This window comes from Nerophis ophidion, linkage group LG15 (assembly GCF_033978795.1).
Source record: "Nerophis ophidion isolate RoL-2023_Sa linkage group LG15, RoL_Noph_v1.0, whole genome shotgun sequence".
Classification (NCBI taxonomy): Eukaryota; Metazoa; Chordata; class Actinopteri; order Syngnathiformes; family Syngnathidae; genus Nerophis; species Nerophis ophidion.
The window spans coordinates 31,569,595-31,590,369 of NC_084625.1; the positions used below are offsets into that span (position 1 = coordinate 31,569,595).

Genomic DNA, 20,775 nt, shown 5'->3' on the forward strand with positions numbered 1-20,775 from the left:
GGCAAACTGGTCCTAGGTGAGGGATCAGACAAAGAGCAGCTCGAAGACCTCTATGAAAAGTACAATCAAAAGGACCCAGATTTCCCTCGCCCGGACAGGGTCACCGGGGCCCCCCTCTGGAGCTGGGCCCGGAAGTGGGGCCCGATGGTGAGCGCCTGGTGGCCCGACCTGTCCCCATGGGGCCCGGCCGGGCACAGCCCGAAGAGACAACGTGGGTCCCCCCTCCAATGGGCTCACCACTTATGGGAGGGGTCAAAGAGGTCGGGTGCAATGTGAGCTGGGCGGCAGCCGAAGGAAAGGCACTGGTCTGATCCTCGCTACATAAGATAGCTCTTGGGACGTGGAACGTCACCTTACTGGAGGGGGGAAGGAGCCTGAGATAGTGTGTGAGGCAGAGTAGTTCCGGCTAGATATAGTTCGACTCACTTCCACGCACAACAAGGGCTCTTTAACCAGTTCTTTCAAGAGGGGCTGGACTCTCTTCCACTATGGGGTTGCCAGCAGTGAGAGGCGACAGGCTGGGGTGGCAATTCTTGTTGCCCCCCGGCTCAAAGCCTGCACGTTGGAGTTCAACCCAGTGGCCGAGAGGGTAGCTTCCCTCTGCCTTCGGGTGGGGTGACGGGTCCTGACTGATGTTTGCGCTTACGCGTCAAATGGCAGCTCAGAGTAGGGCTGAACGATATATTGCGGGTTTGTCTCTGTGCGATATAGAAAATGACTATATCGTAATATTCGAGTATACGTGCTCACGCGGTTGCTTTTAGCTGCGAGAATTACACTGCATACTTTTCTCACTCCTTCTCGTCTGTCCTTCTCACAGAGACTTAAAACAAGCCCACCTTCTTACATACGTCACATACTGTCGCGCGTCTAGCGTCATACCCTCTCGCCGAGCAGAAAGGTAGTAGCATGGCTAACGTTAGCTGAGGCATGTCGAGTTGCATTTAGCTGCGGCCTTTACACAACAGGTGTTTCTCACTCCTCCTCGTCTGTCATTCTGACGGATACGGAAAACAAGCCCGCCTTCTTACATACGTCAGATACTCTCGCGCGTCTAGCGTCATACCCTCTCGCCGAGCAGAAAGGTAGTAGCATGGCTAACGTTAGCTGAGACAGGTCGTGCAAGCAGAGCGTTGCGAGTGACAATACAAGAGAGAGAAGGTGCAAAACTGATCACAAATGGAGGAAGAACAATTAATGCCCCAAAAAAACAGCAGGGGGTCCATCATCTGGCGGTGGTTTGGCTTCAAGCGGGAAGATATTCATCAGACAACAGCAATATGCAAAGTATGCAGCAGAAGTGTTGCTACAAAAGGTAGCAGCACTACTAATCTGTTCTTTCATTCAAAAAGTTACCCGCGAGAGAATGAAGAGTATTTAATAAATACAGTTTTGGTAATTTCCCTCTCTGCATGAAAGTTTAAAAGGAGCATATATTAATGCAGTATGAAGAAGAATATTTTAATGTAGACACATAGAATCATCATACTGCTGTGATTATGTGCATCAGGTGTTCATTCAAGGTTAAGGCAAAATATCGAGATATATATATCGTATATCGCGATATGGCATAAAAATACAGAGATACTAATAAAAGACAATATCGCCCAATCCTAGCTCGGCGTACCCACCCTTTTTGGATTCACTCGGGGGAGTACTGGAAAGTGTTCCCCCGGGTGATTCCCTCATTCTACTGGGGGACTTCAACGATCATGTTGGCAACGACAGTGAAACCTGGAGAGGCGTTATTGGGAAGAATGGCCGCCTGTATCTGAACCCGAGTGGTGTTTTGTTATTGCACTTTTGTGCTTGTCACAGATTTTCCATAAAAAAAACATACTCAAACATAAAGGTGTCCATATGTGCACTTGATTTCTGGCTGTGTCCCCTCCTTTTGTAAAAAAGCTGTTGTTGAGCCTTTGATTAAAAAACCAGGTCTTGATCCGACAAGTTTGTCAAATTATCGGCCCATTTCCAAATGACCTTTTGTGTCAAAGATTTTGGAGAAATGTGTTCTGGCACAACTGCAGCCTTATTTAGATGAAAATAGCACTTTAGATCCATTTCAGTCTGGATACAAAGCTTTGCACAGTACTGAATCTGCACTTTTAAAGGTTTTTAATGACTTGCTTTTAATGTCTGATTCTGGCAGCTGTGCCATTTTAGTGCTTTTAGATCTTACAGCTGCCTTTGACACAGCCGACCACACAATTCTTTTAGACCGCCTGAGAGACTGTGTGGGTGTCAGGGGGACTGCGTTAGAGTGGTTCAGATCTTACCTGTCTGAGAGGTCCTTCTCTGTCAGGCTGGGGGACGCCACCTCCTCTTCTGCCCCGCTTTACTGTGGTGTCCCCCAAGGATCTATTTTAGGCCCCATCCTGTTCGCTCTTTATCTCCTCCCTCTTGGAGATATTTTTAAGAAACATGGAGTGTTTTATCACTTTTATGCAGATGACTGCCAAATTTATATGCCGATTTCAAAAAGCCACGGCCCCCTGTGACCCCTTCTTAACTGTCTATGTGACGTCAAGGCTTGGTTAGCCCAGAATTTCTTAATAATGAATGAGGGAAAAATGGAAATTTTAGTTTTTGGTCCGGCCCTCACTGACTTGGGACCATTGCAAAATTATGTGCGTCCCAAAGTCACCAGCCTTGGTGTCACTATAGACAGCGATTTTAAACTAGACAAACAAGTCAATGGCGTTTTAAAATCGTGTTTTTATCACCTTCGTCTTTTAGTAAAGGTTAAACCGTTTTTATCTTTTAACCTTTTTGAACAAGTCGTGCATGCTTTTATTTCAAGTCGCTTGGACTACTGCAATGCACTTTATGCTGGCATTAGCCAAAAAGCTCTCTCCCGGTTGCAGTTAGTCCAGAACGCGGCAGCACGACTTTTAACAGGGGCCAGGAAACGCCAGCATATAACCCCAATTCTTCAGAGTTTGCACTGGCTCCCTGTTCATTTTAGAATTGATTTTAAAACATTGCTGTTTGTTTTTAAATCTTTACATGGACTGGCACCTCAATATATCTCGGACCTCATCCAAATTTACATCCCTGCGCGCGCTCTGAGGTCCGAAAGCCAGCTCCAGCTCGTGGTGCCCAAGACCAGACTAAAGACCAGGGGAGACAGGGCCTTCTCTGTGGTCGGCCCTAAGCTCTGGAAAGTCTCGTCTTAAGACCCACTTTTATTCTTTGGCTTTTAACACTACGTGAGTTGTGTGGTCCTCTGTTCTCTGTTGTCCTCTGTGTTTTTTATACACTTTGATTTCTATTTTACTGTTTTAATTGATTTTACCCTTTTAAAATAGTTTTTAATCATATTTGTTTTTATATTGTTTTTATTGGTTTTATTTTTATTCATTTTTTGTTTTATTCAGTCATTGGTGGAGCATAATATTGTTTTTAACATGGCTGTGCAGCACTTTGGAAACGTTATTGTTGTTTAAATGTGCTATATAAATAAAGTGGATTGGATTGGATTGGATTGGATTGGCACCAGGACACCCTAGGCTGCAGTTCCATGATCGACTTTGTAGTTGTGTCATCGGATTTGCGGCCTCATGTTTTGGACACCCGGGTGTAGAGAGGCGGAGCTTTCCACCGATCACCCCTAAATAGCATGTTATCATCGATTAGCATGCTGTGCTAATCGATGCACACTTCACGTAAATCAACTTGAATCCGTCCCTGATCGTGTTGTTACACCCTCCGACAACACACCGACGAGGCATGATGTCTCCAAGGTACGGAAAACAGTCAAAAAAACGGAAAATAACAGAGCTGATTAGACTGATTAGACCCGGTGGTGAGTTGGCTGCGATGGTGGGGGGAGGATGCCGGACAGACTTGGAAGGCCCAAACGCATTGTGAGGGTCTGCTGGGAACGTCTGGCAAAGTCTCCTGTCAGAGAGAGTTTCAATTCCCGCCTCCGGAAGAACTTTGAACATATCACGAGGGAGGCGCTGGACATCGAGTCCGAGTGGACGATGTTCAGTACCTCTATTGTCGGGGCGGCCGATTGGAGCTGTGGCCGCAAGGTGGTTAATGCCTGTCGTGGCGGTAATCCTAGTCAAGCTGAAGAAAGAGTCCTATCGGGCTCTTTTGGCTCATAGGACTCCAGAGGCAGTAGACCGGTACAGACAGGCCGAGCGGTGTGCGGCTTCAGCGGTCGCATAGGCAAAAACTTGGACATGATAGGAGTTCAGGGAAGCCTTGGAAAACGACTTCCACACGGCTTTGAAGCGATTCTGGACCTCCATCCACCGCCTCAGGAAGGGGAAGCAGTGCAATGTCAACATCGTGTATGGTGGGGATGGTGTTCTGCTGACCTCAACTGCGGATGTTGTGGATCGGTGGAGGGAATACTTCGAAGACCTCCTTTATCCTACCAACACGTCTTCCTGAGGAAGCAGTGCCTGGGGAATCTATGGTGGGCTTTCCTAATTCTGGGGCTGAGGTTGCCGAGGTAGTTAAAAATCTGGCAAGGCCCCGGGGTGGATAAGAGCCGCCCGGATTTCATTAAGGCTCTGGATGCTGTGGGGCTGTCTTGCTTGACAAGACTCTGCAACATCGCGTGGAGTTCGGGGGAGGTACCTCTGGATTGGCAGACCAGGGTGGTGGTTCGTCTCTTTAAGAAGGGGAACCAGAGGGTGTGTTCCAACTACCGTGGGATCACACTCCTCAGCCTTCCCGGTAAGGTCTACTCAGGTTTACTGGAGAAGAGGCTACGCCGGATAGTCGAACCTCGGATTCAGGAGGAACAGTGTGGTTTTCGTCCTGGTCGTGGAACTGTGGACCAGCTCTATACTCTCAGTGTGGTCCTTGAGGGTGCATGGGAGTTCGCTCAATCAGTCTACATGTGCTTTGTGGACTTGGAGAAGGCATTCGACCTGTGGGAAGTCCTGTGGGGAGTGATCAGAGAGTATGGGGTAACGGACTGTCTAAATGTGGCGGTCCACTCCCTGTACGATCAGTGTCAGAGCTTGGTCCGCATTGCCGGCAGTTAGTCAGACCCGTTTCCGGTGAGGGTTGGACTCCGCCAAGGCTGCCTTTTGTCGCCGATTCTGTTCATAACTTTTATGGACAGAATTTCTAGGCGCAGTCAAGGTGTTTAGGGCTTCCAGTTTGGTGGCCGCGGGATTAGGTCTCTGGTTTTTGCAGATGATGTGGTCCTGATGGCTTCATCTGGCCGGGATCTTCAGCTCTCACTGGATCGGTTCGCAGACGAGTGTGAAGCGACCGGACTGAGAATCACCACCTCCAAGTCCTTGTCCATGGTTCTCGCCTGGAAAAGGGTGGAGTGCCATCTCCGGGTTGGGGAGGAGACCCTGCCCAAAGTGGAGGAGTTCAAGTACCTCGGATTCTTGTTCACGAGTGAAGGAAGATTGGATCATTAGATCGACAGGCGGATCGGTGCAGCGTCTTCAGTAATGTGGATGTTGTATCGATCCGATTCTGTTCATAAATTTTATGGACAGAATTTCTAGGCGCAGTCAGGGAGTTGAGGTTATCTGCTTTGGTGGCTGAAGGATTAGGTATCTGCTTTTTGCAGATGATGTGGTTCTGATGGCTTCATCTGGCCAGGATCTTCAGCTCTCACTGGATCGGTTCGCAGCACATCCAGAGGAGCCAGATGAGGTGGTTGGGGCATCTGGTCAGGATGCCACCTGAACGCCTCCCTAGGAAGGTGTTTCGGGCACGTCAGACCTGTTGTAGGCCACAGGGAAGACCCAGGACACGTTGGGAAGACTATCTCTCCAGGCTGGCCTGGGAACGCCTCGGGATACTCCAGGAGGAGCTTAACCAAGGGGCTGGGGAAAGGGAAGTCTGGGCTGACCTCAGATAAGTGGAAGAAGATGGATGGATGGATGAATGAATTTAAAAACCTGTATATGTATGCATACATGCTTTGGAGGCCCTGTCTGGAATGAAAATAATGTTTGCCTTGGTGCCCTAAAATATGAACCCTCCTTTAAGGCAACACTTGCCTTGACCTTAAAAAGTTAAAAGTTGAGGCCTGCAAACATGTAGCCTTCAAGGGAAACCATCTCAGATACGTGACTCCTTAACCAATAATAGCTCACTAGTCTCAGGGCAGACTCAAAGGAAGAGGATATAAGGACTTTGTTCTTGTGCATTGGGTGCCCTGCGAGAGATGATGGAATAAGGATGACGTACCAGGTCAAAGAGCTTTGGTCGGGCCTGTGTTCCAATGTGGAGCAGGTCTTTGAACCCCTTGGTGACCAGCAGAGCCGTCCTCTCCCCCTCCCTCTCCAACAGAGCGTTGGTGGCTACTGTGGTGCCCATCCGGATCCAGCCGATCAGAGCCGTATCCACGGGCTTGTCGCGAGGGCACGGGAGTCCCGTTTCCTGTCAGTATAGAGGCAAACATTCACTATGTGCAACAAATGCTGACACCCTGAAGATATCAGCTCTTGGCTAACTCTCAATTAGTAAAGCTGCAAACTACTCAAAAGTGTGTCTCGATACAAGTTTTTCATTTCCGATACCCATACTGGAACCTTGTTTATTGGCCGATACCATATCAGCACAACTAACAACAGGTTGTTATTTTATTATTTTGGAGTGTGGAAATAATTCCTTAAATTAAGGTCATGACACAGTAAAACGAATAATGCGGACACGTTAGTTATTAGACACCTTCTAATACGCTTCTGCCTCGTACTATCTATGTGTAAATAATATTTAAAGTAATTATTTGATACTTTTTTATTGACATGTGTGGTGTTGTAGACTGCAATATTGTTCAAATAATATTTATGTCCAGCTTGTGTGAATAGTGTGTGTAGCTGCTAGCTCCTCGTAGCACACGTGTTTTTTTTACTGATATCAGACCGACATCCGATATCAATATTGGTTCACGACACCCCTACGCTTAAGTATATGCAAATTAAATCTACATAGTATTGCCCTTTGAGAATATATAATACAATGCTTGTTGCAATATGAGTACTTTTCAGAATACCTGCACCAAGTCCACGCATAATTTCCAAGTCCTACCCAAAAGTGCAAGTTTAATATTTTACTTGTGTTAAAGATGTTCGTCTCTTCATTTGAAAAAACATCGCAACGCTTTTTACCATAAGTGACATATTTAACGTAGTACACATTTTATGGGGGTGGAATATTACTTTAGTTGCACATTGATAACATTTTTTTTCTGTAACCGCTTAATGGCAAATCTCATGGTATGGTTTAGTGCATGGGTCTCCAACCTTTTTTCTTCTGAGAGTTACTTTTATTAAATAAAACTCTCAGAGAGCTACTCATTTTTTTTATAATGTTTATTTTCATAGCGATTTCAACTCAAATGAAATCAGCTTGTTTGGCAAGAGCATGAACAAAATGTGCATTTCCACAACTTTTATGTTGTATTAAAATGAGCATGTACATTTTTTTAAATCACTATTTCAGCTACTTTAAAAAAATAAATGATTTTTTGTTTTATAATAGCAGAAGCACTTTTAAAAAAAAATTCCAGGCCCTTTATAATAAATAATAAAAAAACTTAAAAGTTAAATGTTTCTAAATAAAAATATTAATCAATAAATACAGGAAAATTAGTCATTAACTTAAAAACTAAGCACTGAATGAAAAAAAAATAATTAAAGTTGAGTAAAGTGGGTTTTGGCATTATATGACTGACAACATCACTATTTCAGCTACTTTGACAAAAATAAATGATTTTTTTGTCTTATAATAGAAGAAGCACATTGAAAAAATTCCAAGCCCTTTATAATAAATAATAAAAAAAACTTAAAAGTTAAATGTTTCTAAATAAAAATATTAATCGATAAATACAAGAAAAGTAGTCATTAACTTAAAAACTAAGCACTGAATGAAAAAAAAAATAATTAAAGTTGATTAAAGTGGGTTTTGGCATTATAAGACTGGCAACATTTAAATTGTACTTTATTTAGGAAGCAGATATCCACTCAAACTGTGAGGTTATTGTTTTGTGGTGTTGTAATTTGTCATTAAATATTCCTAAATGGCTCAGTTATAGAAGTACTGAGTTTAAGCAAATATTCGTTCAACCTTTGGTGTGCTCTAAAAAAAACAGGCTCTACTGTTGGGGACAACTGGTTAAGTAAATAATGCAGCAGCGCACGAACATGAATCATGCAGCTTTAAAGTTAAAGCGATGCACATTCGTTGACTGTCAGAGAGGTTGGCTTCCGATTCGAATGGTGGGCGGTGAAACGTGTTATGATCATTGAATATTTGTTTCACTAGTACAAAATAATGTGAGAAAAAATAAAAATACATGTGTGAGAAATCATTATTATAACGTCATGGTTTGTGAAACCTTTCATCTATTTGTGAAAATACAACACAAGCACCTTTAAACCCTTTTTAAAGCATGTAGCCCATGCACATTACTGCAGGACAGGTCAGATCAAAAACTACCTGACGTTCTCAAATCTGGACGAGAGTATCCCACAGACCCTGAAAATTCATAAAAACATAGTTTGAGATTTTTGAAACCTTTATTATATTTGTGAAAACGCCAGAAAGGTACATGTTACCATTTTTTTATGAATGTGGAGCACATTGGTCCAGGTCTACAACAAAAAACACTCAAAGTTCTCAAATCTGGACTGGATTCATCTATGGAAACTAAACATCTATAAAACACAGTTTTTGATTTCTGAGATGTTTCTTTTATTTGTGAAAAAGCAATAAAGGCACATTTATCCATTTTCTTTAGACATGTGGATCACTTAAATCTTCGGGAGAGATTGGGATACCAAATACATTTGGTTTTGTTTGTTTGTTTGTTTTGACATAAAGATTATTTAGGTATTTAATAGCAGAACCTCCAGGTTCTGTAACAGCTTCTTCCCTCAGGCCACAAGATTCTTGAATGCATCATAATAATCCCCTCAATTCCGCCCCAAAAATGGATTAATTGGCTGGAATATAAATACAATATAACATACATCCATAAACGTGGATGCGTATGCAAAAATGCGATAAATTTATCTGTACAGTAAATTTATTTATATCTGCACTTAATTGCTCTTTTATCCTGCACTACAACGAGCAAATGCAACAAAATGTTGTTCCTATCCGTACTGTAAAGTTCAAATTTGAATGACAATAAAAGGAAGTCTAAGTCTAAGTCTCTAATATTTGTTTACTTACTATGGTATATTATTTATTTATTTGTTCACTCTTCTGTTACAGAGAACAAGGAAATTGGTTAAAATTGATATGGTATAAAGAGTGGTAGGATTAAAGGTGAAAATTATCACCAGACCTATGTAAGCGTCAATATATACCTTGATGTTGCAGAAAAAAGACCATATATTTTTTTAACCGATTTCCGAACTCCAAATGGGTGAATTTTGGCGAATTAAATGCCTTTCTATTTATCGCTCTCGGAGCGATGACGTCAGAACGTGACATCACCTAGGTTATAATGCCGCCATTTTCTCAAAGACATTACAAACACCGCGTCTCAGCTCTGTTATTTTCCATTTTTCGACTATTTTCTGGAACCTTGGAGACATCATGCCTCGTCGGTGTGTTGTCGGAGGGTGTAACAGCTGCACCACTGGCCCAAAGATGCGAAAGTGGCAAGAAATTGGACGAAATTTGTTCAAAACACGAGGGTGTGGGGAAAGCCGACGAAATGGTCAGTCGTTTGTTCCGCACACTTTACAGACGAAAGCTATGCTACTACAGAGATGGCAAGATTGTGTGGATATCCTGCGACACTCAAAGCGGATGCATTTCCAACGATAAAGTCAAAGAAATCTGCCGCCAGACCCCCATTGAATGTGCCGGAGTGTCTGCACATTTTACCAGCGGTGCTAAGGCAGACATGGCACAGAGATGTATGGATATCCTGCAGATGCATTTGCAACGATAAAGTCAACAAAATCACAAATGTGAGTTTTGTTTATGTTATTGACTTATGTGCTAATCAGATATATTTGGTCGCGGCATGACTGCAGCTAATCGATGCTAACATGCTCTTTAGGCAAGCTGTATGTACATTTGAAACTATATTTTCATCCAGCGTTTCCCTCCACCCACATTTAATGCCAAACAATCACTTACCCATCGACGGATTTAAGTTGATCCAGTGTCAATGCGAAAGTCCCGATCGTTTGGTCTGCACATTTTACCGGCGATGCTAAAGCAGACATGGCCGAATAGCGTCAATAGCTATTCGCTCAATAGCTTCAGTTTCTGCTTCAATTTCGTTTTCGCTATCTGCCTCCATACTCCAACCATCCGTTTCAATACATGCGTAATCTGTTGAATCGCTTAAGCCGCTGAAATCCGAGTCTGAATACGAGTTAATGTCGCTATATCTTGCTGTGCTATCCCTATTGGCATCACTGAATGACGTCACAGGAAAATGGACGATGGCTTCACAGATAGTGAAAATCAGGCACTTTAAAGCTTATTTTAGGGATATTCCGGGATGGGTAAAATTTAGAAAAAAAACTTCGAAAAATAAAATAAGCCACTGGGAACTGATTTTTATTGGCTTTAACCCTTCTGAAATTGTGATAATGTTCTCCTTTAAATAAGCTATGCTTCTTCCTACTCCTTTTCGGACGTGCTGTAATGAAACAACTGGAAATATGTGATGCATTACATTGTATCGTATGCATGTTCCAAATAAACAAATTGAACTGAACTGAACGGTATTCCAAGTCCCGATAAAAAACAAAACAAAACCGTTTTTTACGAATGTTTAGCAAAATAAACTGACCACTTTAAATACCGAGTTTTTGACAACAACCTGGACTAATCTGGTCTACATGCCTAAACAATGGTGAAATGTGCCTTTTTTGCATTTTCACAAATATAATAAAGTGCTTGTATGAATCTTCAAGGTCTACCGGATATCTAGTTGAGAGTTAAGAAGTTCAAGTGTAGTGGTTTTTGATCTGAACCTGGACCAGTGGGGTGTATATGCCTAAGAAGGGTGAAATGTGTGTCTTTTTTTTTTTTTGCACTTTCACTAATAGGATACAGGCTTAAAAAATCAAAAACAGTATTTTTATGAATCTTCAGAGTCTGTGAGATAATCTACTTCCAATTTGACAATTTTAAATACTGTTCAGTTAAGTTTCAGGTTATTTGGAACATGCATACGATACAATGTAATGCATCAAACATTTCCAGTTGTTTCATTACAGCACGTCCGAAAAGGAGTAGGAAGAAGCAGAGCTTATTTAATCCTACCCCTTTTCAAACCATAGCAATTTTATCCCATTTCATTGTTCTCTGTAACAGAACGGTGAACAAATAAATAATAAATAAATAATATACAATAGTAAGCAAACAAATATTAAATATATAGTGAAGTGAATTGTGAATTATATTTATATAGCGCTTTTCTCAAGTGACTCAAAGCGCTTTACATAGTGAAACCCAATATCTGAGTTACATTTAAACCAGTGTGGGTGGCACTGGGAGCAGGTGGGTAAAGTGTCTTGCCCAAGGACACAACAGAAGTGACTAGGATGGTGGAGGCGGGAATCGAACCTGCAACCCTCAAGTTGCTGGCACGGCCACTCTACCAACCATTAAAAAAAAACGATGTGTAAATGGAATAAAACAAACAACATGTTTACTTGACCCTCTTCCTGGGAAACTGATCAAGGAGCTCTTTGTATTATTAGGTCCATCAGTGCTAAATATTATAAACTTATCACTCTCCTCGGGCACTGTTCTCCTAGCATTCAAAAAAGCGGTTATTCAGCCTCTTCTTAAAAGACCTAACGTCGATCCTGACCTCATGGTAAACTACCGACCGGTGTCTCACCTTCCCTTTATTTCAAAAATCCTCGAAAAAATTGTTGCGGAGCAGTTAAATGAACACTTAGCGTCTAACAATCTATGTGAAACCTTTCAATCCGGTTTCAGGGCAAATCACTCCACGGAGACAGCCCTCGCAAAAATGACTAATGATCTATTGCTAACGATGGATTCTGATGCGTCATCTATGTTGCTGCTCCTCGATCTTAGCGCTGCTTTCGATACCGTCGATCATAATATTTTATTAGAACGTATCAAAACACGAATTGGTATGTCAGACTTAGCCCTGTCTTGGTTTAACTCTTATCTTACTGATAGGATGCAGTGTATCTCCCATAACAATGTGACCTCGGACTACGTTAAGGTAACGTGTGGAGTTCCCCAGGGTTCGGTCCTTGGCCCTGCACTCTTCAGCATCTACATGCTGCCGCTAGGTGACATCATACGCAAATACGGTGTTGTGTTGGATCCATTAGGGATTGAACTTTCACAGTATCATGTTAGACCCGCTCGACATCCATTGCTTTCCTCCTCTCCAAGGTTCTCATAGTCATCATTGTCACCGACGTCCCACTGGGTCATTATTGTCACCGATGTCCCACTGGGTGTGAGTTTTCTTTGCCCTTATGTGGGCCTACCGAGGATGTCGTAGTGGTTTGTGCAGCCCTTTGAGACACTAGTGATTTAGGGCTATATAAGTAAACATTGATTGATTGATTGATTGATTCAAGATGTTCATTATAGTTCTTGTTCTGTGTACATTGTGAACACTTGTGGTTTGAACAGTCTCTTAAACTCAATCATAATGGTGCTTTGTTTGATTGCTTTGCTTAATCTGTTCCATAATTGAATTCCACATACTGATATGCTAAAGGTTTTAAGTGTTGTACAAGCATACAAATGTTTTAAATAATAATTTCCCTTAGGTTATATTTATTCATTTGTTAATAAGAATTGCTGTACATTCTTGGGTAGCAGGTTAAAGTTTGCTTTGTACATCATTTTAGCTGTTTGAAAATGCACCAAATCGTTGAATTACAATAATTATGATTTAATAAATAAAGGGTTTGTATGTTCCCTGTATCCAACATTATGTATTATTCTAACTGATCTTTTTTTATAACACAGTTAGTGAATGAAGCGCACATTCGTAGTTTTTTCCCCATATTTCTGCACAATAACTCAGATATGTAACACTAGTGAGCAGTAAAGAATCTGAAGTGATTTTTGGTCTAGAACATGTTTTGTTTTATTCATTATTGACGTGTTTCTTGCTACTTATGTCTTTGCTACTGTAGTTTTTGATCTGGACCTGGAATAATGCGGTCTACGTGCCTAACAAATTGTAATTTTACAAAATGAGAAAAAGGTTACATAAAGCATCAACTTTTTAATAATCATTGCGTAACAAATGTTGATGTGTCATTAATTTTGCACTAGTAACAAAGTCATTCCACGGTCATAACATCGAAATGAATGGTATCAGGAAGATAACTTCATCTTCATCTTATTAGGGTCATCAAGCAAAATACCTCTTCCAGGACTCTGCGGATCCCCTCTGTGGGGGCGTCCTTGTAGTTCTGGGGGTCCCGGGACAGCAGTTTCAGAACCCTCTCCCGTCCGTCTGGTAGCCGAGCAAACACGTCCGTGAAGGTTCCTCCTCGGTCGATGGCAAAGTCAAACTTCCCCTGGGTGTGGGTCATGGTGGGTCGTGAGTGGACACCTGGGTGGGACAGTGAGAGATGGTGTGAGAGGTAGATTAGGTTTAATTCCAGTCTAATGATAGAGTGGAAGACACCTGTAGGAACAGGGGGCAGGGGGTGCAGTCACAATGACATATAGTAGCTTTAACAGTCTTAACACATGTAGGGAAGCCTGCCAAGGTTTTTTTTGTTAAGTTATTGCGCAATAGTCCTTACGTACTAGTGACAAAGGAGGAGGAGCAATTATAAACAAATATTGCATCATGTCTAAAACATGCAAAACGTTATGCAGCAGAATTATATTTAAGCCATCAAGATATTGAACGGGACAAGCGGTATGAAATGGATGGATGGATGGATATTGCATTGTGTAATTGCGTGACGTCCACAGTGTGCACACGAACGCTTGTTCAAGACCGTAGTGCTATAGTTAGGGTGTGGTGCGTTCACGTACTATAAAGCGCCGCGTGTGAAAAAATGGAAGCGATTGAACTCACCCGTCAGTGCGTGTTTACTCGGTGGTAATTGTTGATCGTTTTCGGTCGGAAGCCTCAAGTCAGCCGCTCCTTGGCGAACTCCAGGATCAAGCAGACCCCCAAGAGGCAGCTCCGCCCCTCAGAGCTAAAGCCGCGGAACCTCGAAGGAAGTCAGCCGGCTTCTTTTCTGAGCAAACAAAACGTACTTGAATGATCTAAAAAAAACAACAACATCTTGATCAAATTAATTGAAAGATGCATCTTTATTTTGGTGGGAAAAGAAGCATATTCAAACACGTGGGTAATGAAGTCTCCGATTTCCAAAATGCCGCGAACGCACCATAGCAAATATTATACGACCGTGTTCTTAAAGGGGAATCACACTTTTTTCGAATTTACAATCATTCACTATCCTTATGCAAGTCAAGCACATGTTTTTTATGCATTCTAACTTGTAAATAAACGTTAGCAAAAGTCATCTAAGAATGGAGACAAAGGGAGTCACTCTATTCTGCATATAAAACATCTAAAAACCTCCATCATCCATCCATTTTCTATCGCTTGTCCCTTTTTGGGGTCCCAGGCATACTTGCCAACCCTGAGACCTGGCGGGGGTCGCTGGTGCCTAACTCAGCTACAATCGGGCGGCAGGCAGTGTACACCCTGGACAAGTGGCCATCTCATCACAGGGCCAACACAGATAGACAGACAACATTCACACTCACATTCACACACTAGGGACCATTTAGTGTTGCCAATCAACCTATCCCCAGGTGCATGTCTTTGGAGGTGGGAGGAAGCCGGAGTACCTGAAGGGAGGCAGTCACGGGAAGAACATGCAAACTCCACACAAACAGATCCCGAGCCCGGGATTGAACCCAGGACTACTCATCCGCCGTGCTGCCCTATATATATATATATATATATATATATATATATATATATATATATATATATATATATATATATATATATATATATATATATATATATATATATATATATATATATATATATATATATATATATATATATATATATATATATATATATATATATATATATATATATATATATATATATATATATATATATATATATATATATATATATGGGAATAAGTGGTAGGAAATGGATGGATGGATATATATATATACCGTATTTCCTAGAATTGCCTCAGGGGCGCTAATTAATTTAAAACCTCTTCTCACTCCTGCGCTTACCAAAGGCATGCGGTAAAAATAAGCTTGCGCTAATTTTTTTAAATTTCTTCTCACTCCGGCACTTACCAAAGGTATGCAGTAAAAATTGGAGTGTGATGTAAGCTTGGACCTTAAATCCTACTGAATAGCTCTTAATCTTCTTCCCTTTATGCGATTTCAAATTACCGGTATTGAAATCAGCCTCCTCCATTTTGAAAACGATGACAGGGGAAGTGTCACTCGTGACGTCACGAGTTTGACCAGGCGGTAATACTAAGCATGGGCTAATTATTTTGGAAAGCGAGTTTGACCCGGCAGTAATTCAAGGCAGGCGCATACTATATGCCCTGCGGCAATTCAAGGAAATACGGTATATATATGTATATATACAGAAAAAAAATATATATATATATATATATATAAATGGATGGATGGATGGATATATATATATATATGTAGATATACAGTACATATAAATACCCCGTTTCCATGTGAGTTGGGAAACTGTGTTAGATGTAAATATAAACGGAATACAATGATTTGCAAATCATTTTTAACCCATATTCAGATGAATATGCTACAAAGACAACATATTTGATGTTCAAACTGATAAACATTTTTTTGTTTGCAAATAATCATTTACTTTAGAATTTGATGCCAGCAACACGTGACAAAGACGTTGGGAAAGGTGGCAATAAACACTGAAAAAGTTGAGGAATGCTCATCAAACACTTTTTTGAACATCCCACAGGTGTGCAGGCTGATTGGGAACAGGTGGGTGCCATGATTGAGTATAAAAACAGCTTCCATGAAATGCTAAGTAATTCACAAACAAGGATGGGGTGAGGGTCACCAATTTGTAAGCAAATTGTCAAACAGTTTTAGAACAACATTTCTCAACGAGCTATTGCAAGTAATTTAGGGATTTTACCATCTATGGTCTGTAAAATCATCAAAAAGTTCAGAGAATCTGGGGAAATTACTGCACGTAAGCGATGATATTACGGACCTTTGATCCTCATGCGGTACTGCATCAAAAACCGACATCAGTGTGTAAAGGATATCACTACATGGGCTCAGGAACACTTCATAAAACCACAGTCAGTAACTACAGTTGGTGGCTACATCTGTAAGTGCAAGTAAAAACTCTACTATGTAAAGCCAAACCCATTTATCAACAACACTTTGAAACGCCGCCGGCTTGGCTGGGCCCGAGCTCACCTAAGATGGACTGAGGCATAGTGGAAAGGTGTTCTGTGGTCTGACGACTCCACATTTTAAAGTGTATTTGGAAACAGAGGACGTGGTGTCCTCCAGAACAAAGAAGAAAATAACCATTCTGATTGTTAGTAGCGCAAAGTTCAAAAGCCAGCATCTGTGATGGTATGGGGGTGTATTAGTGCCCAAGGCATGGGTAACTTACACATCTGTGAAGGCACCATTAATGCTGGAAGGTCCATACAGGTTTTGGAGCAACACATGTTGTCATCCAAGCAACGTTATCATGGATGTCCCTCCTTATTTCAGCAAGACAATGCCAAGCCACGTGTTACAACAGCGTGGTTTCGTAGTAAAAAAGTGCGGGTACTTTCCTGGCCCGCCTGCAGCCCAGACCTGTCTCCCATCAAAAATGTGTGGCGCATTATGAAGCGTAAAATACGACAGCGGAGACCCCGGACTGTTAAACGACTGAAGCTCTACATAAAACAAGAATGGGAAAGAATTCCACCTGAAAAGCTTCAACAATTAGTTTCCTCAGTTCCCAAACGTTTATTGAGTGTTGTTAAAAGAAAAGGTGATGTAACACAGTGGTGAACATGCCCTTTCTCAACTACTTTGGCAAGTGTTGCAGCCATGAAATTCTAAGTTAATTATTATTGGCAAAAAAAAATTAAGTTTGAGTTTGAACATCAAAAATCTTGTCTTTGTAGTGCATTCAAATAAATATGGGTTGAAAAGGATTTGCAAATCATTGTATTTCGTTTATATTTACATCTAACACAATTTACCAACTCATACGGAAACGGGGTTTGTATATATATATACACACACACACACACATATATATGTACAGATATACATATCTATCTATCTATCTATCTATATATATATATATATATATATATATATATATATATATATATATATATATATATATATATATATATAATTTGTTCATGAATGAGTATATCTGTTCGGCCACCGTGTTCCATGGAGAAGGACCAAGTCCCCCGGTTATGATGAACTGGTTCCCCACACGGGCACACAGAAATACACACATACATACACACCCACACACACCACAAAGGGGGGGACACAGGGGTGTAACCAAAGTGCAGTTTACATGTTGCAGGGTACCAGCGCTGCGGAGAGGGGGATTCCCTCGCAGAGGGCAGTTCAACTGTCAGGGTGCGGACAGCCCGGTCACGTGTGCCGGGATTGCTCCATGATGGAGGTGGGGCAGGTGATGCGGGTTGTCGGGCCTCCAGCACCCGCCCCCGATCCGGGAGAGACGTACTATGTCCCGATAAGGGCACAAGGGGGCACATACCGGGCGATGGTGGATTCGGGCTGTAAGCAGTCCCTGATCCACCAAAATCTGGTTCGGCCCAGGGTTTTGAGGCAGGCAACACGGGTGAAAATTAGGTGTATTTATGTGCACGAATACCCTATTGTCCCGGTAGCAATTGTATATGGCAAACAAAAGCATACAGTCAAAGTTGCAGTGAGCGCGCAACTCACGCACCCCGTAATTTTAGGGACGAATTGGCCAGGGTTTAACCTCTTATTGACGAAATGTGTGGGGGTGCGTTCACGGACAGTAGGCGAGTGGAGTATCCGCGCTGTTCTTAGCGGCGACGCGGCTTCATCCGGGAGTACAGAGAGTGAACCGGTGGGGGCTTCGCGGGAGACCCCCCGGCTACTCGATGGCCACCTACGAAGGACTTTCCCCTCGAGCAGTCCCGTGATAAAACCTTGCGCGAGGCCTGGGATCAGGTCAACTTTATTGACGGTCAGCTGGTGCGCCCAGGGAAGGCGCTGGTACTCCCACATTTTTCAGTGATTAGGGATAGACTGTACCAAGTGGGCCGTGACAGGCAAACCGGGGAGGAATGCACCCAGTTGTTGGTGCCAAAACGCCACCGGGAAATGATTTTCCAGGCGACGCACGTTAACCCAATGGCTGGACATTTGGGGTATGACAAAACACTTAAGCGGGTCATGGTACGATTCTATTCTATTGGATGTGCGCCGGTGGTGCGCAGCCTGCCTGGACTGCCAGCTGGTGAATCCAGCGGCCACCCCACGAGAACCGTTACGCCCATTGCTGCTCATAGAGGATCCATTTGAGAGAATTGGCATGGACCTCATCGGACCATTTCACCCGAGTACACGGGGATATCGCTTGAATTTAGTCCTGGTGGATTACGCAACGCGGTATTCGAGGCAGTGGCGCTGCGCTCTATCTCCGCCAAAAGTGTTGGCCAAGCACTGTTTCAGGTCATCTACCGAGATGGAATCCCGAAGAGATTCTGGCTGACCAGGGCACGTCCTTTATGTCGCGCACCATAAAAGAACTGTACGGCTTATTGGGGATAAAAGCGATCCGCAGCAGCGTGTACCATCCACAAACGGATGGACTGGTGGAGAGGTTAAATAAAACGCTGAAAACAATGATCTTTAAGTTTATGCACAAGGACAAACAGAATTGGGATAAATGGTTGGATCCCCTCATGTTTGCAATAAGGGAGGTACCCCAGACCTCACTCGGTTTTGCACCGTTTGAGTTGTTGTACGGCCGGAGGCCTCGCTGACTCTTGGACGTCATTAAAGAAAGCTGGGAGGAGTGTCCAAGCTCCAGCAAGAATGAAATACAGTACGTCTTTGACATGCGAGCAAAACTCCACCAGGTGGGTCACTTGTTATGCGAGAATTTACTCCGTGCCCAAGAGCGTCAGCGGCGCACTTATAACCGGGGAAGCCAACTGCGTAAATTCACATCGGGAGAAAAAGTGCTTGTATTGCTTCCAACTTCAAGCTCTAAATTACTTGCAAAGTGGCAAGGACCCTTTGAGGTCACACGGCAAGAGACTGATTTGGATTATGAGGTTCGGCACTCGGACCGACGGGGACACACGCAGTTATACCACATTAACCTACTGAAGGCATGGAAGCAGTGTTTACTGAGTGTTGTTAAAAGAAAATGTGATGTAACACAGTGGTGAACATGTCCTTTTCCAACTACTTTGGCACGTGTTGCAGCCATGAAATTTTAAGTTAATTATTATTTGTAAAAAAAATAAAGTTTATGACTTTGAACATCAAATATCTTGTCTTTGTAGTGCATTCAACTGAATATGGTTTGAAAAGGATTTGCAAATTATTGTATTCCGTTTATATTTACATCTAACACAATTTCCCAACAGTGGGGGAAGAGTGGATCGAGAGATCGACAGGCGGATCGGCGCGGCGTCTTCAGTAATGCGGACGTTGTACCGATCCGTTGTGGTGAAGAAGGAGCTGAGCCGGAAGGCAAAGCTCTCAATTTACCAGTCGATCTACGTTCCCATCCTCACCTATGGTCATGAGCTTTGGGTCATGACCGAAAGGATAAGATCACGGGTACAAGCGGCCGAAATTAGTTTCCTCCGCCGTGTGGCGGGGCTCTCCCTTAGAAATAGGGTGAGAAGCTCTGTCATCCGGGAGGAACTCAAAGTAAAGTCGCTGCTCCTCCACATCGAGAGGAACCAGATGAGGTGGTTCGGGCATCTGGTCAGGATGCCACCCGAACGCCTCCCTAAGGAGGTGTTTAGGGCACGTCCAACCGGTAGGACGCCACGGGGAAGACCCAGGACACGTTGGGAAGACTATGTCTCCCGGCTGGCCTGGGAACGCCTCGAGATCCCCCGGGAAGAGCTAGACGAAGTGGCTGGGGAGAGGGAAGTCTGGGTTTCCCTGCTTAGGCTGTTGCCCCCGCGACCTGACCTCGGATAAGCGGAAGAAGATGGATGGATGGACAATTTCCCAACTCATATGGAAACGGGGTTTGTAGATAAACCTATGGATAACGGAGACATAAATAATAGTCATATATAATAGTCTGCTTTTCAGGTTGTAGAGGACGCTAAAGGCAGTGCCTTAAAAGCACGCCCCCAATGTTGTAGAAATCGGGAGAAATTCGGGAGAATGGTTGCCCTGGGACATTTTCGGGAGGGGCACTGAAATTCGGGAGTATCCCGGGAAAATCGGTAGGGTTGGCAAGTATGGTCGCAGGGGTTGCTGGAGCCTATCTCAGCTGAATTCGAGTGGAAGGCCAACACAGATAGACAGAAATGTTTTATAAACATGCTGTAACTATATATGCAATGTAGTAACTGGCACGTTAATATGTTTTACATATAATTCTGGGGGGGACATGTGTAGCAGTTGCTTTAAGGACATAATTCAGCACACCTGTTTACTTGACTTTATCATCATTATTCACTGTCATTGTTCTATTGTGCACATAACAATGTTGTTCTTGTTTAGCATTCATATACAGTATGCAGTTAAGAGTGAATAATTCGGTGCGACCCCTTTAAGTGA

The 20,775-nt window shown here is 42.8% G+C and overlaps 1 protein-coding gene across 2 annotated transcripts in view; it reads right to left on the bottom strand.

Annotated features, from left to right (window-relative positions):
• Nucleotides 1-14,239, bottom strand: part of oplah (5-oxoprolinase, ATP-hydrolysing) — a 69,804-nt gene extending 55,565 nt beyond the window's left edge. The window contains exons 1-3 of one of the 2 annotated variants that reach the window (XM_061922015.1): nucleotides 14,009-14,234; nucleotides 13,341-13,531; nucleotides 6,181-6,372 (exon numbers count right to left, since the gene is read on the bottom strand). In XM_061922015.1, the coding sequence (XP_061777999.1) occupies nucleotides 6,181-6,372; nucleotides 13,341-13,511 (363 nt within the window). In that variant the 5' untranslated portion in view covers nucleotides 13,512-13,531; nucleotides 14,009-14,234. Of the gene's footprint in view, nucleotides 1-6,180; nucleotides 6,373-13,340; nucleotides 13,532-14,008 lie in introns of both variants that reach the window. The other variant, XM_061922016.1, reaches the window with a different exon arrangement.
• Nucleotides 14,240-20,775: the final 6,536 nt, after the last annotated feature.